This window comes from Laetiporus sulphureus, assembly GCF_001632365.1.
Source record: "Laetiporus sulphureus 93-53 unplaced genomic scaffold LAESUscaffold_4, whole genome shotgun sequence".
NCBI lineage: Eukaryota > Fungi > Basidiomycota > Agaricomycetes > Polyporales > Laetiporaceae > Laetiporus > Laetiporus sulphureus.
The window spans coordinates 951,159-977,818 of NW_024468513.1; the positions used below are offsets into that span (position 1 = coordinate 951,159).

At 51.7% G+C, this 26,660-nt stretch overlaps 12 protein-coding genes across 12 annotated transcripts; 6 read left to right on the forward strand and 6 right to left on the reverse strand.

Moving 5' to 3' along the window:
- The first annotated feature begins 858 nt into the window (after nt 1-858).
- Nucleotides 859-3,144, forward strand: LAESUDRAFT_721352 (uncharacterized protein). Its single transcript, XM_040908001.1, has 20 exons — nt 859-1,028; nt 1,088-1,166; nt 1,226-1,239; nt 1,287-1,323; nt 1,375-1,436; nt 1,496-1,505; nt 1,569-1,586; nt 1,639-1,664; nt 1,718-1,743; nt 1,808-1,851; nt 1,905-1,929; nt 1,988-1,999; nt 2,068-2,083; nt 2,144-2,186; nt 2,248-2,348; nt 2,408-2,467; nt 2,521-2,548; nt 2,610-2,667; nt 2,718-2,742; nt 2,796-3,144. The coding sequence occupies exons 1-20, from the start codon at nt 958-960 to the stop codon at nt 2,902-2,904; spliced, it is 864 nt and encodes a 287-aa protein (XP_040768680.1). The 5' UTR covers nt 859-957; the 3' UTR covers nt 2,905-3,144.
- A 1,581-nt stretch (nt 3,145-4,725) lies between these two features.
- LAESUDRAFT_357238 (uncharacterized protein) lies at nt 4,726-5,244 on the reverse strand. The gene is made up of 3 exons (XM_040902156.1): nt 5,230-5,244; nt 4,812-5,169; nt 4,726-4,758 (listed from the first exon to the last, which is right to left on the reverse strand). Exon 2 carries the CDS (start codon nt 5,051-5,053, stop codon nt 4,841-4,843), a length of 213 nt encoding a protein of 70 aa, XP_040768681.1. The 5' UTR covers nt 5,054-5,169; nt 5,230-5,244; the 3' UTR covers nt 4,726-4,758; nt 4,812-4,840.
- On the reverse strand, nt 5,105-6,513 carry LAESUDRAFT_755577 (G-protein alpha subunit; the record flags this gene model as incomplete). The annotated part of the gene is made up of 7 exons (XM_040912039.1): nt 5,105-5,169; nt 5,230-5,437; nt 5,499-5,570; nt 5,628-6,099; nt 6,153-6,259; nt 6,318-6,412; nt 6,468-6,513. The coding sequence occupies 7 exons, from the start codon at nt 6,511-6,513 to the stop codon at nt 5,105-5,107; spliced, it is 1,065 nt and encodes a 354-aa protein (XP_040768682.1).
- Nucleotides 6,514-8,150: 1,637 nt separating this feature from the next.
- On the reverse strand, nt 8,151-10,026 carry LAESUDRAFT_643277 (P-loop containing nucleoside triphosphate hydrolase protein; the record flags this gene model as incomplete). The annotated part of the gene is made up of 5 exons (XM_040903775.1): nt 8,151-8,676; nt 8,734-9,161; nt 9,215-9,768; nt 9,818-9,834; nt 9,896-10,026. The coding sequence occupies 5 exons, from the start codon at nt 10,024-10,026 to the stop codon at nt 8,151-8,153; spliced, it is 1,656 nt and encodes a 551-aa protein (XP_040768683.1).
- Nucleotides 10,027-11,195: 1,169 nt separating this feature from the next.
- Nucleotides 11,196-12,695, forward strand: LAESUDRAFT_711355 (uncharacterized protein; the record flags this gene model as incomplete). The annotated part of the gene is made up of 6 exons (XM_040906827.1): nt 11,196-11,241; nt 11,318-11,536; nt 11,678-12,016; nt 12,080-12,119; nt 12,195-12,424; nt 12,457-12,695. 6 exons carry the CDS (start codon nt 11,196-11,198, stop codon nt 12,693-12,695), a joined length of 1,113 nt encoding a protein of 370 aa, XP_040768684.1.
- A 505-nt stretch (nt 12,696-13,200) lies between these two features.
- Nucleotides 13,201-13,686, reverse strand: LAESUDRAFT_643468 (progesterone binding protein; the record flags this gene model as incomplete). Its single annotated transcript, XM_040903790.1, has 3 exons — nt 13,201-13,273; nt 13,329-13,518; nt 13,572-13,686. The coding sequence occupies 3 exons, from the start codon at nt 13,684-13,686 to the stop codon at nt 13,201-13,203; spliced, it is 378 nt and encodes a 125-aa protein (XP_040768685.1).
- Nucleotides 13,687-16,071: 2,385 nt separating this feature from the next.
- On the forward strand, nt 16,072-17,299 carry LAESUDRAFT_721360 (uncharacterized protein). Its single transcript, XM_040908002.1, has 6 exons — nt 16,072-16,498; nt 16,562-16,647; nt 16,697-16,704; nt 16,762-16,890; nt 16,938-16,981; nt 17,031-17,299. The coding sequence occupies exons 1-6, from the start codon at nt 16,098-16,100 to the stop codon at nt 17,137-17,139; spliced, it is 777 nt and encodes a 258-aa protein (XP_040768686.1). The 5' UTR covers nt 16,072-16,097; the 3' UTR covers nt 17,140-17,299.
- A 37-nt stretch (nt 17,300-17,336) lies between these two features.
- On the forward strand, nt 17,337-18,091 carry LAESUDRAFT_672550 (uncharacterized protein). Its single transcript, XM_040905496.1, has 2 exons — nt 17,337-17,423; nt 17,483-18,091. Exon 2 carries the CDS (start codon nt 17,502-17,504, stop codon nt 17,916-17,918), a length of 417 nt encoding a protein of 138 aa, XP_040768687.1. The 5' UTR covers nt 17,337-17,423; nt 17,483-17,501; the 3' UTR covers nt 17,919-18,091.
- On the reverse strand, nt 17,918-19,475 carry LAESUDRAFT_693406 (uncharacterized protein). Its single transcript, XM_040906162.1, has 6 exons — nt 19,376-19,475; nt 19,011-19,314; nt 18,888-18,924; nt 18,755-18,833; nt 18,392-18,705; nt 17,918-18,328 (listed from the first exon to the last, which is right to left on the reverse strand). The coding sequence occupies exons 1-6, from the start codon at nt 19,461-19,463 to the stop codon at nt 18,080-18,082; spliced, it is 1,071 nt and encodes a 356-aa protein (XP_040768688.1). The 5' UTR covers nt 19,464-19,475; the 3' UTR covers nt 17,918-18,079.
- A 961-nt stretch (nt 19,476-20,436) lies between these two features.
- Nucleotides 20,437-21,682, reverse strand: LAESUDRAFT_643949 (uncharacterized protein; the record flags this gene model as incomplete). Its single annotated transcript, XM_040903815.1, has 10 exons — nt 20,437-20,499; nt 20,559-20,623; nt 20,677-20,725; nt 20,784-20,825; nt 20,953-21,025; nt 21,078-21,112; nt 21,164-21,189; nt 21,256-21,400; nt 21,455-21,477; nt 21,538-21,682. 10 exons carry the CDS (start codon nt 21,680-21,682, stop codon nt 20,437-20,439), a joined length of 666 nt encoding a protein of 221 aa, XP_040768689.1.
- Nucleotides 21,683-21,842: 160 nt separating this feature from the next.
- Nucleotides 21,843-24,459, forward strand: LAESUDRAFT_734652 (DEAD-domain-containing protein; the record flags this gene model as incomplete). The annotated part of the gene is made up of 3 exons (XM_040910531.1): nt 21,843-21,940; nt 21,997-23,980; nt 24,040-24,459. The coding sequence occupies 3 exons, from the start codon at nt 21,843-21,845 to the stop codon at nt 24,457-24,459; spliced, it is 2,502 nt and encodes an 833-aa protein (XP_040768690.1).
- A 151-nt stretch (nt 24,460-24,610) lies between these two features.
- LAESUDRAFT_734653 (histone acetyltransferase ESA1) lies at nt 24,611-26,494 on the forward strand (the record flags this gene model as incomplete). Its single annotated transcript, XM_040910532.1, has 5 exons — nt 24,611-24,691; nt 24,765-25,756; nt 25,806-25,851; nt 25,905-26,236; nt 26,317-26,494. 5 exons carry the CDS (start codon nt 24,611-24,613, stop codon nt 26,492-26,494), a joined length of 1,629 nt encoding a protein of 542 aa, XP_040768691.1.
- Between the last annotated feature and the right edge of the window lie 166 nt (nt 26,495-26,660).

Below are 26,660 nucleotides of genomic sequence, written 5' to 3' on the forward strand. Positions count from 1 at the left end.
TGAATAGCAAACACTGGTTCATCACTGCTGGGAGGCACATTACCTCAGCAAGTCATTCCGCGAATGTTATTACACAGCCTCACCGCGCATTTTTGTCCAAAAATCAGCTTCGCTGCGCTATGACTGACCCTCATATGTTCATCAAACAAATAAGGGGGTGATAATCACGGACTGCTTGCCCTAATCAGATCAATACACAGCCATAGGATGACTGGTCGGGTCTATGTTGTACGTCTTGGTGAAAACACAGAGTTTTCTGTTTCATGCTGACAGACTCGCCGTATCTTTTCCGTCAAACAGCATCTGTCACAATATCTGTTCCCCCTGGCCTTATCGTGATCAGTCCGTCTGCGTGAGATTCAAAGAATCAAAGCTTGCAATAGTTGCAAGAGTGAGAGAAATCTGGTATTCTCAGCCTCCCATCTGCGATTATCTACAAGTTTGACGGTGCTAAAATTCACTTAACAGTACGATGAAGCACAACGTAGCCGCTGATAGTAATAATACTGCAACCTTGACTCACAGCTGTCGTGGAATCGATGATCAATTTTACGTTCCAGGTCTAGCGCCACATGTGCACAGCCATGCTGTGGTATTGATCATTGAAGAGCCGCATTGCGTTCATGGATCGTTCTGTCAATGAGAAACACTCCTCACGTATGACTTCCTGTCACTTCCCGTCTCATTTGTTGAACATCTGCTCGTAATCGATGCCAGGGAGCGGAGAGCTCGTAACGAGTCCAGACAACAGAAAGATCTAGCGCTGCAGTTTACAATTCTGTACGTTGAGCCGTCGATGATTCATTCATTCTGATGCATAGATGCCGAACTGTTCTCACACAAGGGGTCAATACAATCGTGATGTTGTGATGTGACTGCGGAGTTTCCGCCAGCGGCTCTAAAGTTTGTATATGAGACGGTAGGTTGAAGGCAAAGCATGTCGCTATATAATCAGGCATGGCAGGGGTCAACCTACATCTTAACGGCTCCCTTGGCTGCGTCTTCGTAGGGATCCTATTCGCTCTCTTGTACGCGTTGTACTCGATGCTTGCCAAGTTGCACAGGAGGGATCTCATTCACCTTTCAGGCTATATGGTATTACTTGTGCTCAAACATTGTACTATGCATGGCATTACAGGGACAATAAAATTACCTTGAAGGTCCTGGTGAGTGACATAGGTTCATCTTGTCATATGGGATGCAATTTGTTGACTCAATGATGCAGGTAGCGGTTCTATGGTGAGTCGAACGATGGTTTTTGTACCCCACTCTCACCCTCGTCAAAGGATGCTGGATACGGCCAGAACGTGTTTTGATTCACAGGTGAGCATCTCAATAACGATTGAGATTGAAATTGTTAACAATTTCATGAAGTTCCTCTGGTATTATTTCATCAAAAATCGAGCCAATCCGTATGGACTTGAGACCATTGCGAAGTAAACATTCATACGCCGTCAATAATGCTCAGTTCACACATTTGACGTCGTGATCGCAGTACGTTTCCAGTACGTTTCTAGTACGTTTCTTAGTAACGCGGAGGATGTCCGTCACCTAACGATCTTGCACAGGTGGAATACATTCTTGCAGTGAGTATTGGTATCGTGTTCATCGCACACCTCTCAAACTAATGTCTATCAGGACCTTGCTATTGTCCTTGTGCAATGGTGTGCACTGTTTGAGTGACAGATTCAAAATTGATTATGAACGCACTTCCCAGCTTTTTCATGTACAACATCTGGAAATGTATGTATTTATTAGTCAGTGTGATCCTGCCCCGTGGGTCTCAATCTGCACTCCTTTTTATCAGTATTAGCGGGCAAATGGTACAGGATTCCCTTATCTGCGAGCGCAGTATGTTTCCCAACCGTGAGATCTGACAGTCATGCTAATGCAAACCACCACAGCTCTTGCTTTCATTAATGTCACTTGGTATGGCCCCTCCGACTCTTGATGGCACACCAGTTCATCAGCTTTGTTGTCTCGGTAGCGGGTGGCCTCGGTATGTCTCATGATCAGCGTAACACTGGTTGTCCAGATCGACTTATGACTGTCTCGATGCTTATTTAGGTGTAGTTTACAAAGAGTAAGTGTGTATGACCGCTCTGCCGTACCTGGGGAGTATTGAACTTGTTTTGGTTTGTAGGCAACATGACTCGAAGTTCCAGGGAACCATTGGATCGTCCACGGTATATACCTCTCTTCCCTGATCTCCTGCCTAAACAGCAGCATCTGATCGGGTCCCCACAGGCTGAGGCGACCGTCAACAGTGTGTGCGCCTTCGTCACGGATGTCTACATCACCGTAACTCTCTGTTTGGTGCTGCGGGGACAGAGTTCCGAGATCAAACGGCGCGTGCTTTAATGTCGGGATTTCACGAACATGAATACTCAAACTGGGAACCCCTTAGTACACAGCAAATGCTCTCCAAGCTGACTATCTATGCAATCAATCGAGGAGTCCTTACTTCGTGAGTGATCTACTCCAATAACGTTCGCAGCCAAGGACTTAATTTTATGCTAGTGTGGTACAGATGCTGGTATTCATTCAAGTGAGTTTTCTCGGACGGCGTTTGGACGATGAGTAGCCTGGGATTACTAACTATGTCTCAGTACAAAAACAAGGGGAAATCGCTGCTAGCGGAGTTGTTCCACGCGCCGTCAAGCACACGTAAGTGGTCTGCGAGAAATCGTAGTTATCGCTAAATTTTTTCTTTGCAGTATACGTGAACACGTTCCTTGCCATGTAAGTGAAGCTCAATTCGTGAGGCAGTACGTTTCTCTGACACAGCGGATTAGCTTGGACGTTCGCCAGCATCTCAATAAGGGTGACGTTGCCTTCACTGAATCCGTCTTCGACGGCGTGCAAGCTACGCATAACCCGCCGAGCTCTGACCTTGAAGGGTGATATCACTTCTTTATAATTTGTGGTGATCATCTGCGGCCTCATGTATGTTGAGCCCGGACAAGAGCGCGATGCTGTCTTCGTGCTTCATGCTCTTCACGGCCTGTTATGTGCTTCGTGTCCATGTTGATGGTTATGCAGGATCTCGCCAAACCATCATTTCATCTATTTTGAACTGTTGATGATATTTTGATACGACTCCAGACTCGTATATGTATTCTACCGGGGAAAGTCATGTCTGACCATACACGCGCCGCAACCACGTAGACAACCTGCAACAGCTCCTGACATCTTCTAATAGCCGCCATCCTGCAACAATGGTCTGATGCTCAGGCGAGGCTTTCACTCCCAGGAGACTTGTCAGCAGGTTCATAGGCTGACCAGGCCGCACGTAGATAACTCACACGTCTACAACCGGTCGTCTCTAAGCTCAAAGAATATAAGGCGTAACACTCCTCGACTTTCTGTCATAGTCGCTGACGAGGTATACCAAGGTAAGGCTGAAGTTTGGCCCCGTCTACCCATGCGGTAACCTCCCCAGTTGCGCCAATCTCATACGCCATTTGCTTTTCATCTATTTATCTATCATGGTATTGCTAATTCTCGCTGGCTCATGTACGGTCTTCCATGGACTTGTTCAGTCTGCATGGGCTAGTTTGTTGAGCGTCCGCCAGAGAAACCAAGGACCATGCAACTATTTCCTCACCGTGCCTAGTACGAGTAAATCTCGGTGATTGGCCAGGTTCATTATCAACCTACTTCGGTGACAGACTCTCCCACGGTCGGAGGAGCACGGTAGTTCTGCACATAGGGAAGGTGCAAGAGAAGAACCGCGACGTTGAGCATGACCGGACACAATAGTATCGGTATCGGCACCGCCATAACGTTTTGTCTGATTTTGCGCACGCAACGACCTCGCATCGGGCGTTACGTATTGCAGTTGCTCGTTGGTGATCTCGCAGCAAATCCATCATGGCAACGCATTATCTCAAAGTTGCGTGTCCACGCACTTGTTCCAGGAGTCGTAACTTCATTTGAAGTACTTGTGACAGAGATGTCTCTCTGGAGATCTGCGCCGATACTAATGATCAACTAATGTGATCCAATGGTTTGTTTTCAGGCGTGTCTACAGAGGATAGAGGAGTACGGGTGATACAGTATGTGAACGTGACGTAGAGCCGCACCAATCGCGCATTTTATCCGTTTGACAGTTAGCATACGCGAGTTGTCAGCTGTATAATCTTAATCAGAGGTTGGGCGCGGCCGGCCCCTGATTTGATCGCGTCGCCGGGCAGTGTGTGTGAACGATGCGTAAGCGAAACCCATTATCATTTTCCTGGAACACTGCCGACACGTACGATCAGCTTGTAAAGTTCGCCAGCACCTCAGTAGCGAGGTTATCTCCACTGAGTTGGACGTCTACCATTCTCGCCACCCGCGCAGTCGGAATCGCTGTCCGAGGATGCATATATACGGAGATATCGCTGTGATGGGTCGAAATGGTACGTTCTCGGACTGTGGCGTTGCCCATCAGGGACGTGTGTCGTACATAATTCCGATCCTTCCATCGATGCACAATGTTGCGGAAAGGCGCAATATTAGGTTGGAACAGCGATACTATCGAATACTTGGCTTGCAGGAGACAGTCTGCCCAACATGCTGGATGACTTCGATTCGGATTCCAGCAGCTTTTGACAGAAGTGTCCAATGCGGGATTTGTCAGAGTCGGCACCTGACTCTGTCATGTTCGCGTGATCGTTAAGTCTGCCAGCTTCAGTATCTTGTAGGGCAAGAGTGAGACAGAAGTTCATATTGAAAGAGTGTCCCATAGTCCTGGCGTAGATATGAGATCCTATTCTAATTCCAATGACAGTTGAGTAAATGCCATTAGCGGAAGGTATATAACGTACGATGAAGGTGTTCAAGAGAGACTACAGAACTACAAAAGTAACAAATCACGAACACCCTCGTCAGAAGGTAGCATGGAGCGGACGACGGCTATGAAAGAGCGACACGGACAGTGGATACTGAAGACAAAGGAAAATTTCCGAGTATGTACAGTAAAATGCGTAGAAGACCCAGCAAAAGCCGGGCGGTGGTCGTGGTCGTGGTTGGTGCGTAGCCAGAGAAATGAGACAGGTAGATAATGCATGCGAAGGGCAACTATGGAGCTCCCAGATATCGTTCGTCAGCTCAATCGCGCTCACAGAAGACCGCACTCCCGTAGGTGGATCTGTAGGAGAATGTCCTGGATGGCGCTAAGGACGACTGTGGGCGGTCACGTAGTCAGCACGGAATCCATCAGCGATACATGTGGCGGTCACACACATTTGATCTGTTGTGTGTCTGTCGCACACGTGTAGTGTGCGTAGATCTGTTTCGTCGCAGCGCTCTGATTGAGCGAGACAAAGCGATGTAGCAGATAATCACAGGCGGCATCATAGTTGTCGCCGCCTGTGTAGTCTGGGAAGTAGTCAGCCAGTGGTGACCGAGGGAGCTTCTCCGCGAACAAATCGATCTTGTTCAGGAACAGAATCTGGATGCCCAAAAGCAATGTGAGCAGCTGCATAAACCGAGAGACAAGTTAAAAAGCGTACGATGGATGTCTTGACAAACCATCGCGAATTGCAAATCGAGTCAAAGAGTGTCAGAGCTTCTTGCATACGATTCTGAGGTTTCATCAGCACCTCGAGTCCGATCACGGAAAATACGCCAGCGGGACTTACGACACTTTCATCCTCGTACAGCATTTGATCGTACTCGCTCAGACTGACCAAGAACACCAGCGCCGTCACGTTCTCGAAGCAGTGGATCCACTTCTTCCGTTCCGACCGCTGACCGCCGACGTCAAAGAGCTTGTATGTCAGCTCGCCGACCTTGAATGTTGTCTCCGTAATACCAGTTGTCTTTACTCGTGACCGCAGGATGTCCTGATCTGTCGGCAGGTACCCTGGCGCTGCCATGCGGTCGATCGCGTTGAAGTAGTATACCGCCGAGTCGTTCAGCTGGAACTCGCGCGAGCGGCTCACAGCCTCCCTGACACCAGGATCTCTCCAAAGGCCGCGAACCGCATCTGCGATGTCAGGGGCCAACACATCACCCTCGATCTGCGCCGGCAGAGAGAGGATGCAAGATCTCCGAGCGTCATTCTGTGGTGACAGCTGGATATCTAGAGCCGGCAGAGCTTCCAGGATAGCGCTACAGAACAGTCAGCTGGCTTTGGCGAGGGTCGGCCCGTATGAATGTCTTACCGCATGGACTGGATGGTGTTGGAGAAGATGATCTCTTTATATGAGTCCCGCTCTGAATCGTTGTATCCTCCATGATGGATGAGCTTCATCTGCTTGAGCACGGTCGACTGCAGTGAAGGGGTCTAAGCGCTATCTCCGGATGGCAATTCAATGAGCGTAACACACCTTGCCCGACTCTCCGGCTCCCAGCAACAGCATTTTTATTTCATTCCTCGCCATGGCACGATCCCGCTTGAGTTGGCTGTCAATCTCGTCATTGCCTGGAGAGCAAGTTGATCGCACGCAAGTTCAAAAGATCAGAGAGGGGGTACTGACGGGCCTTGGCCTCCTCGTCGATGCCAGATGACTGTACGCAACCCATGTTGAGGATGGGAGGGAGCGAATAGATATGAAGGGGGACGAGAACGACGGAGAGAAGGACAGAAGAAAAGAGCGAAAGAGAGAGCTGTCTGGTGGTAGAAGGGGGATTGCGACCGACCAACGGAAAGGGTGTGATGGTGTGAAAAGCCACTCCGCTTGATGGGACCCGAAACGGAGACAGCCGGTAAACACAGCCAAACAGCCCGTCGCGACGCCCACACGTGCTCCCATCTGCTCCCATCTAGTCTGGATGCGTCGAGCGTTGCGCGCAGTCGCCGCCGCCACTGTTCATCTTCATCAACCCTGGCCCACTCGTCCATCAGCGATTTTACACGTCAAAAATCTCTGCGACAGCTTATCGCAACTCGGCCGGATGCTATGCAGGCTCTACCACGCCTATGCATGGCAAGGCCATTATGTACAAAGGGTAGACCAGAATGAGCATCACGCTGATCAATGGGTGGGAACACGGCGCATCGAGAAGCGACAGTAGGTTACGGCAGAAGTTTGTGCGAATAGCAGGCGCGTTCTAGCCGAGCAGATTTACAGACTGGATGCTACAAACAAAGCAGGCACTAAACATGGCAGTTGTATACCAAAACATTATGGACAGTATGAAACTCTAGGGAATATGAGGCGCGTGGCAGGATCAGCGTCTCGCCATCACATTATGGCGCCGCCACCTCCCTCCGAGCAAAGCAATATGCAGAAACAGATACAGATGCAGCACACAAAACTGGAACACAGAACGCCGGAGCGCGAATCCGCCAAAATGCCTCGCCGCGAGATCAGTGCAGCCGCGGAGCGGTGCCCTGGCAAGCGACACAGGCAGCGAGCCGGTCTGCCGCCCAGGAGTGGCATTTAAAGTGTCCGTGGGGAATTTGTTGTCAGAGATGTTCAGTGTTTTCGTACGGTCATTATTGAGAACGACTTCTAGTCGTTGCTAATCCCTCAAGCGCATCCAAGATGACTGGCCTTCCTCGTCAGACGTCTCTGACGATGATTGCTCATCGCAGATCTGCTCGTTTTTGTTGCCTTCGCCGTCGTCATCCGACTCGGACGAGGAGTCGTCGTTTACCTTGACAGCAGCCGACGTTTCGGCGTTCGCGGCATCGTGCGCCTCGAGCTTTGCGCGCTCCTCCGCACGGATTTTCTCCTCCAGGAGTCGCTTCTGCACTTCCTCATCTTCTTTCTTCTTGCGTTCGGCCTCCTCCTTCTCCTTCTGCAGCATTTCCTTGCGCCGCTTCTCGCGCTAGGTGCACAAGGGTGTTATGTAAGCAAGCGTCGCGGCAAGAACATGATCGAATGTCCCGATCAGGAAGGTGGATCAGATTATCGATTGGACACACCTCGAGCTTTTCCTTGAGCTCCCTCGCCTCGCGCTCCCTCTTCAATCGTTCCCTCATCTCCCTCTCGCTCACCACCCATGCCGCCGCCTCGCTTGAAGCAGCCTCTGGTCGTGACTTGTTCTTTAGCAGATCTGTGATGGCGGCGCGACATTCAAAGCAAGATTGTCAGCATGCTTCCTTGAAACGCCTGCGCACACCGTCCTTCGTGGGAAACACGCGTATGCCCGTCCGGGGAAAGGCATAGCGTGCCACGCCAGAGGCGCAGCGGCAGTGGAGGAGAGAGCGACGATCAGCGAATACGGAACGGGGACTCACAGCCTTGCAGCGCCGCGATGCTGAATTCCTCTTCGGGAATCGCATCCGCAAACTTCTTCGCAAGCATCGCCAATGTGGCGCTGTCCAGCGGCTTCGCCGAGTGTTGGGCAATTTCATCGTCAACAGGGGGCGGAAGGTACGCTTGGTCCTTCATACCGTTGTCAACGTGTACCACTTTCGACTTGCCCTTAGATGGTGTTCGCTCCGGCGTCGAACAAGCGGACGATAGTGAGCCAAGCGTTGTCGATGTGGGCGTTGACGGCAACGATAATAGGCTCGAGAATCCTGATGAGGACTCGACAGAAGGCGACGACGGTGTGGGAAGCTCGATGCCTTCGAGCTCACCCTCGAGGACGACGTTATCTTCGTCCGTCGAGGGGAAGAAGTTGCGGAAGAGAAGCTCAGCCTGCCACTTCGATGCGTTCTTGAACTCAATCCATACATCCATGCGCCCGGGACGCGACAGTGCAGGGTCGAGACGATCCAAATGATTTGTCGTTCTGTGAAAAGTCATCAGCAGGACGATAACGTGGAGACGGAATGAAGTCGATGCTCACGCAAACAAGATGCGTCCTTCGGATGCAGCAACACCATCAAGGGCGTTCAGCAATCCACTTAGACTCAAGGTGTTGACATCCGACAGTTGTTCCTTATGTCGCTTGTGACGACCGTGCGACTCTGCTGTCTCTGCAGTGCTGACTTCCTTGTCGCCTCCTTCTGGACTGCCGTTCGATGCGTCGTCTCTTGAAGTGCTTCTCGTGAACGCTGCATCGAGGTCTTCGAGCAACACTATGCATCTTGCAGGCACGTGACCCATCAGTGTAGTCAACGTGCTGTCGTTAATCCATGATGACGATAGCGACACGACATAGATGTCCAGCATCAGCTCTCCAGCGATCGCATGGATCAGTGAACTCTTTCCAGAGCCTGGCACACCGTACAACAAGTATCCTCGTCGGAAGGGGATGCCACGATCCGCATACCACTGCCAGGTGGACAATCAGCAAAGATACGCCAGCAGGTAGTTTAGCCTCTCACCTTCTCCGACTTGAGGAAGTCCTTGGTGTCTGATAGGAGCATCTCCTTCACGCCTGGGTTCAGCACAATAGACGACATGGGTCGCTTATGGCGGGAGTCCGTCCAACGCCAAGAGCCGTGCGAATCAGCAAAGTATATTTGGATTCTGTGCACGGCTTCAGCCTCATACTCCTTCTTGGCCTGCAGCACTAGCTGCTTCAAGATGGAGTTGTTGCGCGCGACGACGCTTACGGACAACATATCGTATCCGGTTTCAACCTTTCTCCAACGCTTGACACGTAGCCAGTGGCCTCTGTAGTAGATGGTGTGCGTGGTATCTGGGGTAGGCTGGAAGACGACCCGCGTCTTCACTTTGCCTGGTGCGTCATCATCTTTGTCGTCATCATCGTCGCCGAACGAGTTGTCGGCGATTGCCGACCCCAGGCCGTGGTTGGTCGTGCGGGTCGTCGTCTCGAACTCACGAGAGCGCTGCCACTCAGGACGACGGGACAGCCATAGCATCAGCCAGTCATACGGACAATCTTCCTCAGAGAAGTGCGCTGTAAGGAAAAAGGCTGGGCACGAGTGAGCCACGACAATGGCGACGGGACGCGCGTGACTCACAGTTGATGAAGTGCGACCTGTGTCATGTATGAGGTGAGGACGGATATTTATAATGATATGGCGAGTGACTGCACATACCAGCCTGAGCTGGCCATCCGCCTTGCGGTCTCGACGGTGCCACCGAGGACGACGAGCTTGACGCCGTCAACCATCGACGAGCCTCCGACGCCGCCGACGAGGGGCTGCACAAGTGACTTGAGGATATCCATGAAGGCGTACGTGTATTCGCGGTGGAGACTTATGCAACGCCGCGACTGCCTACGTGGGGAATAAAAGTGGTAGCAGGAAGAAAGGAGGGGAGCGCTGGAAAACGAAGCTGCAGGGACGGGCCCGCGTTATATGGGGTGGAAGTGGCGTAAAGGAGGAAAAGATGCGACTACGGGATGGCGGTGAGGGCACCGCGGATCGGTTAATGCAGTGACTCGATGGGCGGACGCGTCAGCTGTGCTGCCTGCGAGGACTGTGCGGATGACTGCTCACAGGAAGGAACGTGTATGGGAACGTGGCCCGCCTAATATGCGGGCGCTCTTCCCAGCTGTGCCACATTCGGGGGCGTGGCGCCGTGTAGCCCGTCCTAGCGCCGCCCGTCCCTCGCGCTTCGCTTGCGGCTGCTCGCATCTCGGGCCCTGCCTGCTCTCTGCGTCCCTCTTTGACTCACACGCCGCCGCACACGACTCATCATCCGCACAGCCCTCCGCGTAATTTGCGCGCTCCTCCTATTGTCTCAGCGCCGCGGAGTGGCACGCGCAGCGAGCAGATGCCCCGTATGGTAGGATGAACAGTCTATTAGGGTGTTCCTGCAGCGCATGTGACGTTCGATGAACAGCATTCAGAAGCTGTACATCACGCCGGTGTCATCGTCAGCGCCTCGGGACCACTTGTGGATGTAATTGGCTCAAAAGAACACTATGTTGATATCAGAAAGGCCGCTGAGGCAATGAAGGCTCGGGAGACCTCCCCCAGGCCTAGTATGGGACCACATTTGTCGCTCATATACTGCTATTCATTTTCGCGGCGTGTTACCAACAGCCTCAATGAGCAGCCATCACTGCGCCAAAGTGGTCTCCTTCGCACGGAGCCGCCTCAGGGCCGCATCGGACATCTAAGCTCTGACCCGATGCGCCGGCGATGTCCAACCGGGCCGCCGATCCAAGCATATGGTGATGACGTGCCCCATCATCAGCGCGCCGACTGAGGATGCCATAAATGGCAGCACCGGCGCCATATCGGGAAGCTCGGTGTCGATCGCGGTGGCTGACAGTATCTAATGAAACTTCTGTCAGCCACCGTGCGCACATATAAGACGGACCCTCCTCTGGCCCGTCCGCCCAAAACTTCTTCTCTCCTCAATTGCCACCTTCTTTCGCCACGCGCTCCCATGTTCTGCCTTCGGGCCCTCGCCCCCTTCCACCTGCGGGCCGCTCGTCAATTCCTCCGTTCTCTGGACACCGTCAGAAGTTGACTTTTCTCTTCAATGCGCCCTACGTCCATTTGTCATAGATGTCACCTCCTCCGTCAGCTGGACGCAGAAGCATAGCCCGGGTGACCACATCCGCTGCAGACATCCCTGCGCGCCGCGGCCACTCCGTGATGGCGAGGACCGAAGAGCCACATTCAAGATGCCATCTTCGACAGCCATCGCTGAGTGGTTCAATAAGATGAGGAAAAAGGCTCGTCCTGTTCTTATGAAATGGCCGCGGAAGAAACTCTACCGCAATTGTCCGTGCTGATGTGAACCATCCTCGATGGCGCAGGATATGTTCACGAACAGAACGGCAACCGCGTAATCGCTAATATCCTCCTCACAACATTCAAGCTCATCAAGCTTTCTTGTTCCATTGATCTAATGGCGATTCGAAGGTTCCTCGCTGGATGCGGCAGAAATCTCGGCCAAGGAGAACGATTCGTTCAAGCCGTCACTCCATCAATACAGCACGAAGCGTTTATCAGCCTCGGACAACGCAACCTCCTCGGAACAAAAGCGGCGCGTGATGACGAAGCAGTGGCGGAAATTAACTGCCCTGGCCGCGTTCTTTCCGAAGTGTCGGACGCCGATCATAAGGCGGGGAAAAAAGGAAGGTGCATTAAACCTTCCTGAGACACGCCATGTTCACAAACATTACTGCTCAGCTACACCCTGTGTCATTATTAGAGAAGCGCTGTGGTCAACATATAACTATTCACATTGCACAAGCGTGAGTAAGTGTTGAGATGTGTCAACACCTCCTGTGTCACTGATCTAAAAACGACACATGGGCACAGACATGCTACTAGGAGTAGGAGACCCGTTCCAGGCGCGGACGTGACGAAATGCTTTCCGGCAAATCCAAACTTAACGATCAAAAGGGCTGCTCATCTTCCAAATTCTGGGCCACAGATCACATCCCCACATATGCGCCGTCAGGCAGGAAATGCGAGGAATGCCATGCTTGGATGTGCCTGTTCAAGGTCATCATTGGCATCTGGCCCAATCCCAGACGAAGCCAAGATCGAGTCTTCGGGATTTCAGCGGTGCTACACGTAATGCGTGCAACAAACCAGCCAACAACCTGAACGGCCCATTTGCCTTCAAGGTTGCCGAACCCACTGAAGTCATCGATGTGGCAGGTGCGAAGCCTTCCACTAACTATACGGAACAGATGTAGCAACCGCGATGCCCTACAAGGCTCACATGACGACGCGCAGCAAAGTGGATCCCAAAAATACTTCTGTTTACGGCGGTGCAGTCATGCTCGAACCAGCATACACAACCTGTGTACGACACTCAAGCGAGGCCATCTATAATGGTTCCTTCGTCCCAATGGTCGAATGTGGAACAAGGCAACGCTGCGGCAAAGCTCTCGAGCGGAAACGTGTATCAAGAACATCGACCAGCTAGTACTGCTGTCCTGTGTCATGTTAGAGAGTGCCAGCAAATGCGGGTGCAATTGAGCGCGTGCTCATCGAGATGAAGAAGCCGATGGCGGACAAGTGGACGAAGACAACGGAAAATTCAATCATTAATAACGAACATTCTGCCAATCCGAAAAATGACGCGGTAGCAATACAAGATGAATCGATGAAAGAGGGGACAATAAGTGCCGTCAAGGGATGAACCACGCACGAAGGTTCAGAATGACATTCGAAACGCGGTCCGTAGCTTCGTACTCTATGAACGAGGCCAGAACAGCGAGCGATAGACTGCATTGACAGTTATCCTTGTGTTCGTGGAATGTCATTGCCAGTGTCGTCGGTGTCCTGGCTTGGTGAGATAGACAATCGATCGCGTTGGTGTATCGAGATTTGAAGCCAAGGTATGAATAATGTACAGAAAGATGGCTGGCCCGATAGCGTAATGAAACAGCTTCTGATGCACGGGGTACAAAATGAAAGAGTCGGAGGCCTCACAGGTTTGCCGACTGCGAGCTTGCTGGTGGTGGAAGATCTACAACCTTCCCGATGATGTTGTATCGTTTCCTATAGAAAACACATAACATTAGGCATTGATGTAGCCAAGATAGGATCGACGCACGAGAAGAAACCATGCCAGTCATTCAGCGTCTTCAGATCAGCAGCAGAGAGCTCGCTGTAGTCCGAGACGGCATCCTCCTCCTTCAGACTAGACATGCCAAGAGCCTTCGACGCGTCCTTGCCCGCAAACAGATTGTAACTCTTCCCCTTCCCGTAGGTATCCCGTTTGCGCGAGACGTCAAACACCGTTCCTGGAAAGCTGTGAGCTTGTGAACCCAAGGATGCCACGGCCAGCTGGACGCACCCTTGATCGCGACATAGATAGGCTTTTCCGGGCTCGACCCGTCATACTGCTTCAACTGCTCGACCGTGAACGGGTCGTCCTTCGGGGGCGCGAGGTCCGTGCGGGTTGGCTGCATGATGGACTTTTCCTCCTCCTTCTCCTCGTTTGGCTTTTCGCTGTCTGGCGTGGGATCGACAGTGCGCGGCTTCTCCTGCGGGCGTGCGCGTGAACGGGAGCGGGAGAGATAGAAGAGTGGGAGGAAGAGGGCGAGGGCGAGGAGGAGGACGGGACTTGCGGGGAGCATCTATATATACGGCCCTGGCGCGGACGGAGGTGCTTTGGTGGGCCCGTGAGTAAAGGGCGCATGATTATAGGAGGACGGAAACCGATCGCGGGGCGGCGATCGCCGATCTATGTCTTCGGTATCATAGGGAAGAAAGTCGACTCGGTCAAGCTATCTGCTGCACTTCTGGGAAATGGGGTGGTATAGGCCTAGGCGTGTTCCGCTGAACTTTGTGAAGCTTTAAAGTGAAGTCCCTTGAAACGATCCATATTCTTCGTCGTTTGTGCCAATCATGACGGTCTCTTTTTCACGGATGTGTCTCCAGGCTTGCATTCTTTATGGAATTCTGCTTTTCGGCAGTGTGTTGCGTACCTCATACTCCATGCACCCATCCAACACCCTCAGAGCTCGACATTTCACTTGGTCAATCAATCCATGGGCCATCCGTCTCTGGTCAGCATGCGTGTCCAGCTAGATAGTAAAGATGAACGATGAGCTCAAATAAACATACTTTGAGTGTTTTTGGGTGTCTATTCTCTGATTCGCGACGACTGAATATGTCCGTGGGCACTGACACGTTAGACTTCAGCTCTGACGGGCAGGTAGCAGTTATTGCCTGTGTAGGAATTTATGTCAAGACTCTTCTTTCTCCGATGAACATAAATGGCTAGGAAACATTCGTGCAACGCATGGAATACGTCTCAGATCGATAGGCTGATGATTGGGTCTCGCCACAGGCACAGTCGCGAGGCTCAGTTTTGAGGGGAGCGCTTTACAGAGCACAATCTGCATCTCATTTGTATTGTACACACGACTGCTGAACGCTAGTAAAGATCACCCCGTCCCAGGAAACATTGAGGCCTCAATTGGTCCATTTCAAGGTGATAATTTCTCCTCACTTCTGACAACGAATGCCCCCCTTTTCTTGTTTTTTTTTTCCAGTACTGCCACTGCAGTTTTTTCTTAACGGGCCGCGCCATTGATGAGACGCACACCACACACACATCGCGTGGTACGCTACGTACTAAGAAGATTATGTTCCACTGATCATATCGATTTTGCAGATATGGAAGGCTCCAGGAGACATTTGTCCTGTTCGGGGTCGCGACAAATGCCTTTCTGTTCCGGTGTCATGATTGCTGTATCTCGTTGAGGGCGAAACATCTTGGCTATTAGCAGTGTTTAGACCGCCGGTCAACCCATTGCTTCTGCAACGGTATATATGTTGGCACTGCTTGTCAATTGGCAGTTACGAGCAGACGAGTGCGTTAATGCTTCTTCGCATTTTATGATATGGTGCTAACGACTCTCTGCAGGTGTGTATAATTCAACGGCGAGATTGCTTTCTCGGCGTTGAGCTGACGCTCGAGATGCAGACTCATTTGTGAGTATCTCGAATCGATCTCATCGCTCGGTCAATTTACCGCCCTCGTCTCCTTCTGTCTCTTTTTCACCTGAATTGACATAAAGTGTTGATATGCGTACGTGCAACGTCAAGGTTTCTTCAGGTCAGCGATCGAAGGAATGTTAGTGTTCGAGGTCTCTCATTGTCTATGTTACTAGCCGTGCCACGTTGCGATTATCACAATGGTTGCAATTATACCGGCGCCGATTGTGAACGGTTCCCTCTTTGCAGCCTCATTCCTGCCCGCTGGTCTTTATCCAATACAAGACACAATCTCGCAAAGTTTCATTAATCCATGAGAGTGGATACACTCCGCACGATTGTTGGTCTCAGATGCAAACGAGGGCGAGGCGCGACGTGTCGGACCTGCTAAGACGAAGCATTTCTTCGTCTCTAAACTAAGCAACATGCTTGACTGCCTTTATACCTCTGTGGACGTATATTCATGAAGGAAAGCTATGTATCGACTTTCCGAACCGTCGGAACTTGTATTGGTGAAATCTTCCCGTCCTTTACAAGTGCTATGCCCGGGCGCTAGTTCCTAGCAATTAATTAGACGCGCACTTGAATTTCCTTGCCACAGGTTGAGGCCTTTCTCCCTCTTACTTGTACATGTTTCTTGCTCCAACTTGCACTGAAATGGGCCCACCAAGGTTTCCGCATTCCTCATTATCGCCAAGGATGCAGATGTTCTGTTGCTACTTTGATGGGGATCTCAACATTGCCATGAGGATCGAAGCGCCGTTCGTTACGGCGCTACCATTGTTCGTCTAGGGCCTTGTCCATGTCCTGTCTCTACCAGTGAGGCTTCGTGCCTTTAACAAGCCACTCATTCGACGGATACCCCATCTAGCAACCAATGATACCCACCAACCTGCCGCCCTTTCTGGTGCTTAGCTTTGTCACATGTCTCCTTCTCTCTTTTTCGTCGGCCACTGCGACGGACTGGATCCAATATCCCGCTGATGGTATTGCAACGCTGACTCACTATACCCTGCCGGAGAACTATATCGCTGCTTGCGGATGTACTGCAGATAGCACGCACTACCCGACCGCTGCTATGAGTCAGATGGCCTACGGCAGCAGCGCCGCATATGGGCCTGCGTGCGGCCGCTGTTTCAAAATCACGCTTCTCAATACCTTTTTGTCGGACCCACCATTCTATCCAGCTGTGAAGAACAGTGTGGTGGCCAAAATTACTGACTTGTGTCCTGCCGACGGAGATGATTGGTGCTCAGCCACCGCGACCAAGCCGAACGCGTATGTCGAAGACACGCAGTTGCTTGCAATCTCTATGTACGATTGACTGATGTTGGGGCATAGAGGTGGTGCATACATGAATTTTGATCTCGCTTGGCCCTCGAACTCGATATCTAGTGACTTCTTTCCGTCGAATGTCTCGGAATATGGTAAGGTTATCAATATGTCGCGCTGTGCTGATGGTCTAATTGTATGCAGGATACACGGTCAGCGTTGATGCTTTATATTCATTCTGAACACGAACTGAGTGACATGCGCAACAGGATTTTGGCGTCTGGAACGTTAGCTACGAGAGTGTTGAATGTCTGGACGACTGGCAGGGAGGCAAAGTGGCGGCAGCATTGGGTAGTGCGCCTGATTTGGGAAGCGTATGCTGTCCTGCCAACCCTTCGGTTCGTAATTTGCTGTATCAAATCAGTCGGGTCTGACCTCCGCGCAGGGCAATGATACTTGCCCATCTTATTCGGAAGACAATGGCATTCCGTACGTATTGTATCCGATTTCTATCACAGATGCTAACGCGTGGTTCAAGGCCCGACACAACGACTTCTGCTTCATCTTCCTATGGGTCTGCAACAGTTAACGCTGCATTGATGTTCCTTTCTGCTTGTGCTATCCTTATTGCTTTGTTCCTGGTTTAGCCGATGCATGCTTGGACTGCAGCCTGTATGTGTGTGTCGTGCGGATTTTCTTATTGACCTCGCGTGTTGCCTTTGTAATCTTTATTCCAACCACGCTCCTTTGTATTGGGTACTAATAATTTAAACTATGGCCGTCTCGATCGATCACTTTCCTGAGAATCCCTGGCATTTTCTGAAAAGCAGCGCCGAGCATATAGGTCATTGTATCGCCACAACGTAGATCGATCATCATCTAACCGAGCTGCGGTGGCATCTGCCCACGATCAAACAGGTCGAAATACTAGGTATCGTGTGTGACAGATGCATTCTCCTCAGGTCCTCCAGCCTGAGATACTTTCCGTAGAACTTCACAAGGGATTAGGATGGAAAGTTCGGATTCGGCGAATCCTACCTACATCTTCAAGCTGATTCCGTCCGAGGCACCTCCCCCGGACCCGCTTCCTGCCATCCTCCCTGTCAGTGATCTTGACAAAACATCCGGCTTCATCCACTTGTCCACAGCGAAGCAGGTCCCGAACACGCTCAAGTGGTTCTTCACCAACGAGCCGCGCGTGTACGTCCTGCGTATCCCATATGATCCGCTGGAGGACAAGATTAGGTGGGAGGATCCAAAGGCTGAGGTTTGCGGGCCTAGAGGCGGAGAGGGCATGTTCCCCCACTTATACAATGACCTCAAGCTGGGAAGCACCGAGGTGGAGAGCGTAGCTGTCTGGGAGAGAAAGGAAGGAGAGAGCTGGGATGATGTGATTAACCGAGCAAGGGAGTGGTTGGTGTACTGAAGAACTTGGCGTTGGTCAAAGATTCGACAGAATTTAGTGCAGATGCAGCTACTCAGTGCATGCCGCACATTTAAGGAGATCACTGAAAGGGCATTTGGTTTCATAAATGGGAGAGTATATGCATACAGTGTACAGCTAGTGACAATTTACAGAACGCGACCTCAGTCCTCCGCTTTGTGAGTATCGAGCGTATCGAGATGCAGCTCCCTCTTGCTACTTGCCACCCTGCTCAGCATAAACGACGAAGGCGGCAGCTCTGGCAGGTGCACAGGAGTATCAGTCGTTGTTATCTCGTGCACATGCACGAACGCAGGCCTATCCACTCTCGTCTGAGTAACGGCGCTGGTGACTTCGTGAGAGAAGGCGCGCCCTGCGGCCACGCGGAGAATGATCAGCAGCTGTGCGATAGCCTACAAGCCCATGAGGAACGATGAGGTTGTGATTCGTCAGATAGAGTGAAGTAAAGCCCTTACCTGAACATGACTGATGCCCAAAAGGATAAGATTAGAAACGTAGGAATGCACCGCGAATGGCACGATGTATACGACGGCGAGGACGTAATACAGCGCGGCGCTCTCGACAAGCATGGAGACGACAGAGGTGTATGTCGCGGAATGCTCGGGCCCAAGTGCTGCTCGGATTGCGTGGCGTATCCGGAGAAGCCGATAGGTCACGAGGAATGTGTACAAGATGTTTATGCCGACGGAGATGCAAAGGTAAGCGAGCTGCACGTTGATGTCGTAGAAGACAGCACCGTTGGCTTTCACTAGGACGATTATCGACATTGCTGTACTACATGAGCACGGCAATCGGGAGAGAACTCTGAAGGAACTGACCAATGTTGGCGAGCAGCAATATGCACATCGACAGAGAAACTACCAGCTGCCGGTTCCAAATGATGATACACCGATTCACCTATCATTTCTCGTCATGAGTGCGAGTCCGATTCAAACACGTTCAAGCACTCACTAACAGGGCTTGCATGAACCATTCCATAACGTAATAACTGGAGAACAGTATGGTTCTCGTGAGTCCAGTGTGTCATGCCCATAGGCAGCCAGATCGAGGATCGTCTAGACTGAACCACCTTACCAAGACAACGTCATTCGGTTAATCCAAAAGTCAAGCTCGTCCTCGATCAGTGCCGCCGGGCCTCCGTCCTTGTTCCTCAGATCGATCCAGATCATTTCACTGTACTTCGCGTTGCCCGCAAACCCCAAGGTAGCGAGAACAAAGGTTATGCCGATATACGCTTGTATAATCGTGCGACGGTCTGTAGTCATGGCGATGCAAGTCTTCCAGGTTTGCAGAGCGATTCGGCCTCGGCGAGTGCGAGACCCACCGTTGCCACGATGAACGGCGATGAACGCCTGAATAGTCATAATGAAGTAGGCACCTATGAATTTCACGAAAGCAAGACTCAAACAACGATCTTCTTCAAAGTGCTATATGCGCACCATAGGATACGGCTGCCAGCGTGAACCCGCTGAAGCGGGACCGTTCAAGCCAGAGGTCCGCGGCCGAAGGCGCTACACATTCAGCCATACCGACGGGCGGAGGATTGGGGAGAAGGGGGAGGTCGATGCGTCCTATGTATGTATTTGTGAACGCCGCTGTATCTTCTGTTCGGGACCAGCCTGTGTACGATGCAGATGATACAGCCCGTTAATGACGAAGCGCACCACATTCAAGCAAGAGCCCGACGTCCACGGACCACCATGCTCTGAACTCTATTACGGGCGTTACGGTCTTGTGGCCATCTGAAGTTTATATCAGTGGCAATGGAGCTCGATCCCTGTCACAAGGCTTGATTTGAGAGGCAATAGTGCCTCCAAAAGTCAATTGGATTGTCGAGATCAGGTTACTATCGCCGCTATAACGGTCATGCATAGCCGCCCCGGTCCGTTCCTGCTCATCTCACCACTATCACTTGCGTCCGAAGGAACTCCCCATTTGCGCAATTGAGCACGCACACTCGACGACTTGCATTGCATGAAAGCTAGGCATTGACACACAACAGTAAGAGGACATCAGATGCCGATACCAGAAACCTGCGACTGCGAAATGTGTCGCTATTTCTCCAAGTCTCGGTCGGCGTCCACCTTGCGATAATGTTTTCGATCCCGCTTGCCGATAAGCCGTTGGACGTACTGTATGCCCCCCATCCACCAGATCAGAGCACCAGCGCCCACAACCAACACAGCCAAGAAAAGACCATAATAAAGCCTGAAAGCCGGCTTAACGATACCGTCTGCGGATTCGATGATAGCATCTGTGTTCATAGATTCAGACGAACTTGTCGGTTGGACGACTTCATCGATAGGTTTGATGACATTATCAGCAGTCTCCTTGCTCTGTGTTTCCTCGGATCCTGCGCCGAGACCTGTGGTTGACAGGTCCACAGAAGTTGAATGCGTACTCGATGCACCAGCCGATGCGATGACCGAGGTGGCCAGAACCTGTTGGCAACATATACAATTGATTGATATCACGCATGTGCATAGACAAAGGCTGGCCATCAGAGCTCAGCACGAAGAGGCACCTCGTTGCCCTCGGACTCTACTTTGGGTTCAACCGGCAGCTGTTATATGACGTGAAACGTCAGAAGTTGCATGGAGATAGAAGCGGAGACGGCATTACCTCGCCACAATCGACAATTACGACATCTTCCAAAGGACGGTCGTTCTTGCCTTTGGGTATATCCTCTGAAGAACACAGCGGTCAGCTGTCCAATCGACACTCAAGACGCTGAACCCACCGATCGTATGCACGATATCCATCCCCTCAAGTACCTCACCGAAAACCACCTAAAAATGGCCGCTGCTCAGTAGAGTTAGAGTTCTACCATGTGTGGTTCATGCGCACATGTTTGCCGTCCAACCAACTCGTAACTACCGTGGTGATGAACTGTCGGATCATACAAGATTAGAACAATACAGTAGCGAGTTCGCATTTGAATTGCGGGAACTCACGAATTGCGAGCCTGTGACACCGATGGACCAATCAGACAATGGTTCGCGGTTCGCGCAGAAACATTGAACCTACCATTGGTATCTTTCCCTGCATTCGCCATCGACAGAAGACCTGGGCGAGTATGGCGAAGTTTACTAAGAGACATCAACACAATTTGTCATGTCTGCAAGTTGACAAACGTCTCACAAGTTCTCGTCGGCAAATTTGGCACCGTAGATAGACTAGGATATAATTGAGTCAGATAGGAGCAATATATAGAGACACATATGTACTTTGCCACCGGTGCCGTCACCCTTGGCTGCGCGCAAATATTTTCTCAATACGAATCGCCTAATACCTAATTACGGCGACAATAGAGACGCACTGAAGTCACCACCCTGGATCATAAAGTTCTTGATGACGCGGTGGAATTTTGAGCCCTTGTAGCCAAAGCCAGGTTCGAGCTCCGTGCCGTCCTTCTTAACACCAGTAGCCAGGGCGCGGAAGTTCTCCGCTGTCTTGGGGACAGTCTGATCTAAGACGGTCAATAGAGGTCTTATCGACCCGAACACGACAGTACATACGCCACCATATAGACCTAGCACAACTAGGTGGCAGACGCAATTTCAGTGTCGGCCAAGACACGGAATGTCGCGAGACCACGTACTTCGTCCCAAGTCCTTGTCGCCATGCTTTATATCAAAGTAGATTTTGTTCGTGATCTTCGGGCCCTTCGCGGCCTCTACTGACTGCGCGCAGAAGAAGGCAGCGACTGTCACCAGGATCACAGAGAGAGCCAGACGACTGAACATGGCAAGCAAGGAATGAAGTAGCTATGTGAGAGCACGACTTAGCGCCGAACAGGACGTGGCAACAGCCAAGGCGTTTGCCGAGCAACAAGATGGGTCTTAGATCCTCCCCGCGATCATTTTTCTAAACATTTCTCTTCATCACAGGTTCGTGCTCGACGCAATGGACGATGGTCTTGTGCTGAATCTCGTGCAAGACGACCAGTCTACAGTGCGCAAGCCAAGTCGACAGGCCAAGAAAGGGGGCAGGTGGACCGACCGGTGAGTAGGCACGTTTGTTCGGGTCTCATAACTGTGGCTTGAACGACTTTCTGTAGGCTGAAAGCAAAGCGGGTCACGCAACGCAAACCACGCTCAGATGAGCCTACAGTGGCACAAGAACCCACGGACATTCCCCTACCCCGTCCAACGAAACGCGCACGTAACGAATATACGCCTTCCAGGACGGAACATGTAGAGGAACGTACCCCCGCGATTACTAGACCGCCAACACAGATCATCTCCTCCCTATTCAGTTTCAATCCCAAGGTAGAGCAGCCGAAGCAATCTTCTCTGCCGAAAGCATGCTTTCGTCCGAGTAATGCTCCCCTAGCGGATTCGTCAACGTTTGCGGGTCTGGGTTTGGATCCTCTGATTGTTGCACATCTTTCTTCTAAAATGGATATCACCAAGCCAACGTCCATTCAGCGGGCAGCTCTTCCAGTCCTATTATCTAGCGGACCTCACAGCGTCTCTGATAGGGACATATTCATTCAATCGCAAACGGGATCTGGCAAAACGCTCTCATTCCTGCTGCCCATCATTCAGGACCTACTGCCGCTCAGTTCCCTCTCTTACATCGACCGCTCCATCGGAACGCTCGCCATCGTCATTGCTCCTACACGTGAACTCGCAAAGCAAATTTCCGATGTATTGGACGTGCTTCTAAACCTACGACTGCGTCCACCAGATGACTCTGCAGAAAGTCCCGACACCGCACCTCGTCTCACTCGATGGCTGGTATCTGGACTACTGACGGGCGGATCTACGCGCACTCACGAAAAGGCACGTCTACGTAAGGGAGTGCCGATTCTAGTGTCCACGCCGGGTCGCCTGCTTGATCATCTGCAAAATACCGCATCATTCAACGTTAGCAAATGCCGATGGCTAGTGCTTGATGAAGCTGATCGGCTGATGGAACTCGGCTTTGAGGAGACGATACAAGGTATATTGCGCGGGTTGGACGGACGGCGAAAATTGGCAATGCAGGCTGTCGAAGAAGGCAGAACTATGGAAGTAGGTGGTTGGGACTGGCAGAAACAGAGGAGGACCATTCTATGCTCGGCTACGATCAGGGAAGATGTGCAGAAGCTGGCGGGAACGACACTGAAAGACCCTGTCGTAATCAAGGCTACTGAGAGCGACCTGCCAGCATCCGTCAGCGATGATCCTGAAACCGACAAGGCTGTCATGCCGTCTCTGACAAGCAGTCAGAGATTCACTCCTCCATCACAATTGACCCAGAGATACGTAATCGTCCCCCTCAAGCTGCGCCTAGTAACTCTCGTCGCATTGCTCCGATCTTTATTGGCGCAAGCCAGCGGCAGAAGGGGAACGAAGATTATCGTGTTCCTCAGCTGCACTGATTCAGTAGATTTCCACTGGACCCTGCTTGGCGGCACTTCCATGAACGATGAGCAAGGAGCCTCCAATATCGATTCAGAAGCGGAGACTACACAGGATGAGGATTCCAATGCGCCTCGGCGAACTACTAAAGTGAGGCGACCGGGTGCAGGGAAAGTGGAAGCCAAGTGCGCGTTGCTACCGGATACCTCAGTGTTCAGGTTACATGGGTCACTTCCTCTACAGACTCGACAAGCTTCACTGCGTGGCTTCTCCTCTGTGCCATCATCTAAGACTTCGGGCAGCACCTCCTCGATCCTTCTCTGTACATCAGTCGCCTCTCGCGGTCTTGACCTCCCGCTAGTGCGAGCCGTGATTCAGTATGACCTCCCTACAGAAGGCGGCGCGACGGAATATGTTCACCGAGTCGGTCGCACGGCGCGTGTAGGCAAGGGTGGTGAGGCCTGGAGCTTCGTGGAGCCAAGCGAGATAGAGTGGGTGAAGTGGGTTGACGCCAAGATGCAGGGAGACACGAAGCCTGTCGGGGAGGAGGCGGATCAGAAAAAGAGCGTCGGGCCGCAGGGCATTCCGATGGAAAGTGTGCTAAGGAGCGGCTTCGGCGGGGAAGGGGATGAGTACGAAGAGCGAGCAACTGAAGTGCAGCTCTCGTTCGAGCGATGGGTGTTACGGGGCAAACATGTGAGATTGTCGTATTTGTCTCGTTGTGACATGGGCAGCTGATCCCTTACGTTCTCTAGAACGCTGAAATGGCCCGGAAGGCGTACCTATCACATATGCGGGCATATGCGACGCACCCATCAGATGAGAAGCACATCTTCCACATCCGCCATCTGCATCTTGGCCACTTGGCTAAGGCGTTCGCCCTTCGGGAGGCTCCGACTGCTGTAACTAGCGCCAGCGCGAAGCCCTATTTCAAACAGAAGAAATCAGCTGCGCAGCACATTGCTTCCGGCAAGACTGCAAGGCGGCGGAAGAGAGGCCAAGATTCCGACGACGACTTCGATATCGCTGATTCGGAGAAACGGATGGAGAAGGTAGTGAGAGCTCAGGGTCGATTGACCAAGAAAGCCGGGAAGATGGTCAGCTCTGGGGTGTCTGAATTCCAAATAGCAGACGGATATGCATTGGAAAGGCTTGTTCAAACCTCTCGGACATGACATTGTCAAATATATGCAGTACCTACTCACCTACCTAACGCGATTTACTTTTGTGGCCAATTCGTGGAGATTGCTTAGTCATATGTCATGGATCTGTGACAAATATGGAATTTTTGACCGTTTTCTCCTCCTTTCCCGCTCATTCTCGTTCATGGCACCGCATATGACTCCTAAAGACGAGGGCTCGCAGGAGCCTCCCTTAATCACGCCCGGTGGGACATACAGCATCCAGGCGAGTGTTTTTGGCCACGTTCGACGTGGCATCTCGCCATTCCCAACGCCACTTTTGCTTACGCGTCTAATAGACGGTCTCCGTTGGGTGCAAACTCTACATCCGTCGTCAGAATCCCGATGGTGAGACCGAAGAGCGGCTTGCAGAGATTCTCTCGATACGCGACAAACCCACCAGTGCATATGGTACGCGGCAGAACGGTGTAAAGCAAGAGGAGTCGCAGAACCCTGCAGATAGGCTCGAGTTCTTTGTCCATTGGGATCAGTTCAACAAGCGGCTCGATGAATGGGTCCCTGGTTCGCGACTCATCTTGAGTAAGGACCTCCAATGGCCTCGTCCCAAGACCACTGCGACCTCCAAGAAGGTGACTGGCAAGAAAGCGCCGTCAAAGGGTGGTCGATCGCAGTCATTGTTGAAGAAGGCCACATCCCATGCCCTTGCTGTCGATGCTTCGGTGAAGCTGGAGGTAAAGTCCGAGTTTGGGACTCCAGCTCCTGCCACCCCTACTCCTTCAGGTGCTCCCAGTCCGTCTCCTGCGTCACTCAAACGGAAGCACCCGCATGATGAGGAAGAGGAGGAGGAGGAAGACCTTGATGCTGACGCAGACGGCGAGATGGACGTGGATACAGAGGGGGAGGGAGAAGCGCTCGACCTCGACACGACAGGCACACCGCCTCCACCTCCTTCCGTCTCTGCTTTCAGCAAGGAGCAGGAAATCGAGAAGTTGCGGACGTCCGGGTCCATGACACAGTCCATCTCTGAGATAGCACGTGTGAAGAACCTGAATCGACTGCAAATTGGTCGTCATGAAGTTGATGCATGGTACTTCAGCCCGTATCCAAAGGAGTGCGCGCACCTTCCGGTGCTGTACATCTGCGAATTCTGTCTCTGTTACTTTGGCTCTGAATTTATGCTTCGGCGACATCGGCAGAGGTGCAACCTCCTTCACCCTCCTGGAAACGAGATCTATCGACACGAGGATATATCTTTCTTCGAGCTGGATGGAAAGCGCCAGTTGACGTGGTGTCGTAACCTGAGCTTGCTTTCAAAATGCTTTCTTGATCAGTGAGTCCCATCCTTTTTTGAAGCCGTGCATTAACTGACCGCCTGCCAGTAAAACCCTGTATTATGATGTAACACCATTCATGTACTACGTTATGGTAAGTCCGTCGTTGTAACAGCTCATTCATATACTCATTGCTTTGCGCAATAGTGTCACCGAGATTCCACCGGCTGTCATATCATAGGCTATTTCTCCAAAGAGAAAGAGTCGGCGGACAACTACAATGTCGCATGTATCCTTACGCTCCCACAACACCAGCGGTTCGGCTACGGCAAGCTCCTGATTGAATTCTCGTACGAGCTCAGTAAGAAGGAGGGCAAGCTGGGTAGCCCTGAGAAGCCGCTGAGTGATCTAGGCCTGCTGGGTTACCGCGCGTACTGGGAAGATACGGTTATCGAGCTGCTCCTAAACACAACCGATGATATCAGCATTGATGACATCGCGCAGAAGACATCAATCACACACGCGGATGTGATGAATACGTGAGCGGCTTTTTTTGGCTGTGCTACGCGGGAGGCTCAGAAACTTATTGATTCCCCTTACGGCCGCTCTATCTCCGCAGATGCACTACGCTCCAATTGTTCAAGCATTATAAGGGACAACACGTCATCTGCATCCCAGAAGCTCTTCAGGAACGTCACAGGAAGAAGATGGAGAAGCGCCGACGGCGAATTCACCCAGAATGTCTCGCCTGGAAACCACCGGTGTTCACCAGAGATCAGCTCAGATTTGGATGGTAGAGCGATGTAATAATTTTATCGTGGTCTGTGCGAGGTATCCTCTCAATGTAGTATCAATGCAGTAAAAATACATATGCGTAATGCGGCTGATGACAGCCGCTGTCGCCCTCCATCACCATCGCATATTACGGCACCTCTAGGCTCAAGCAGGCTAAGAATTGGACTC

Excerpts from the sequence above, each read along its gene's own strand:
- LAESUDRAFT_672550 (XM_040905496.1), top strand. The coding sequence starts at position 17,502 with ATGGAAAGTTCGGATTCGGCGAATCCTACCTACATCTTCAAGCTGATT.
- LAESUDRAFT_721352 (XM_040908001.1), top strand. The coding sequence starts at position 958 with ATGGCAGGGGTCAACCTACATCTTAACGGCTCCCTTGGCTGCGTCTTC. Across the intron at positions 1,665-1,717 it reads GCTATTGTCCTTGTGCAATG|CTTTTTCATGTACAACATCT; the intron begins GTGTGCACTGTT and ends CGCACTTCCCAG. Across the intron at positions 1,852-1,904 it reads TTCCCTTATCTGCGAGCGCA|CTCTTGCTTTCATTAATGTC; the intron begins GTATGTTTCCCA and ends AAACCACCACAG.
- LAESUDRAFT_693406 (XM_040906162.1), bottom strand. The coding sequence starts at position 19,463 with ATGGCTGAATGTGTAGCGCCTTCGGCCGCGGACCTCTGGCTTGAACGG. Across the intron at positions 18,925-19,010 it reads AACCGAATGACGTTGTCTTG|TTATTACGTTATGGAATGGT; the intron begins GTAAGGTGGTTC and ends ACTGTTCTCCAG. Across the intron at positions 18,834-18,887 it reads GGTTCATGCAAGCCCTGTTA|GTGAATCGGTGTATCATCAT; the intron begins GTGAGTGCTTGA and ends GAGAAATGATAG.
- LAESUDRAFT_357238 (XM_040902156.1), bottom strand. The coding sequence starts at position 5,053 with ATGCATTATCTACCTGTCTCATTTCTCTGGCTACGCACCAACCACGAC.
- LAESUDRAFT_721360 (XM_040908002.1), top strand. The coding sequence starts at position 16,098 with ATGATACCCACCAACCTGCCGCCCTTTCTGGTGCTTAGCTTTGTCACA. Across the intron at positions 16,499-16,561 it reads ACCGCGACCAAGCCGAACGC|AGGTGGTGCATACATGAATT; the intron begins GTATGTCGAAGA and ends GTTGGGGCATAG. Across the intron at positions 16,982-17,030 it reads TCGGAAGACAATGGCATTCC|GCCCGACACAACGACTTCTG; the intron begins GTACGTATTGTA and ends GCGTGGTTCAAG.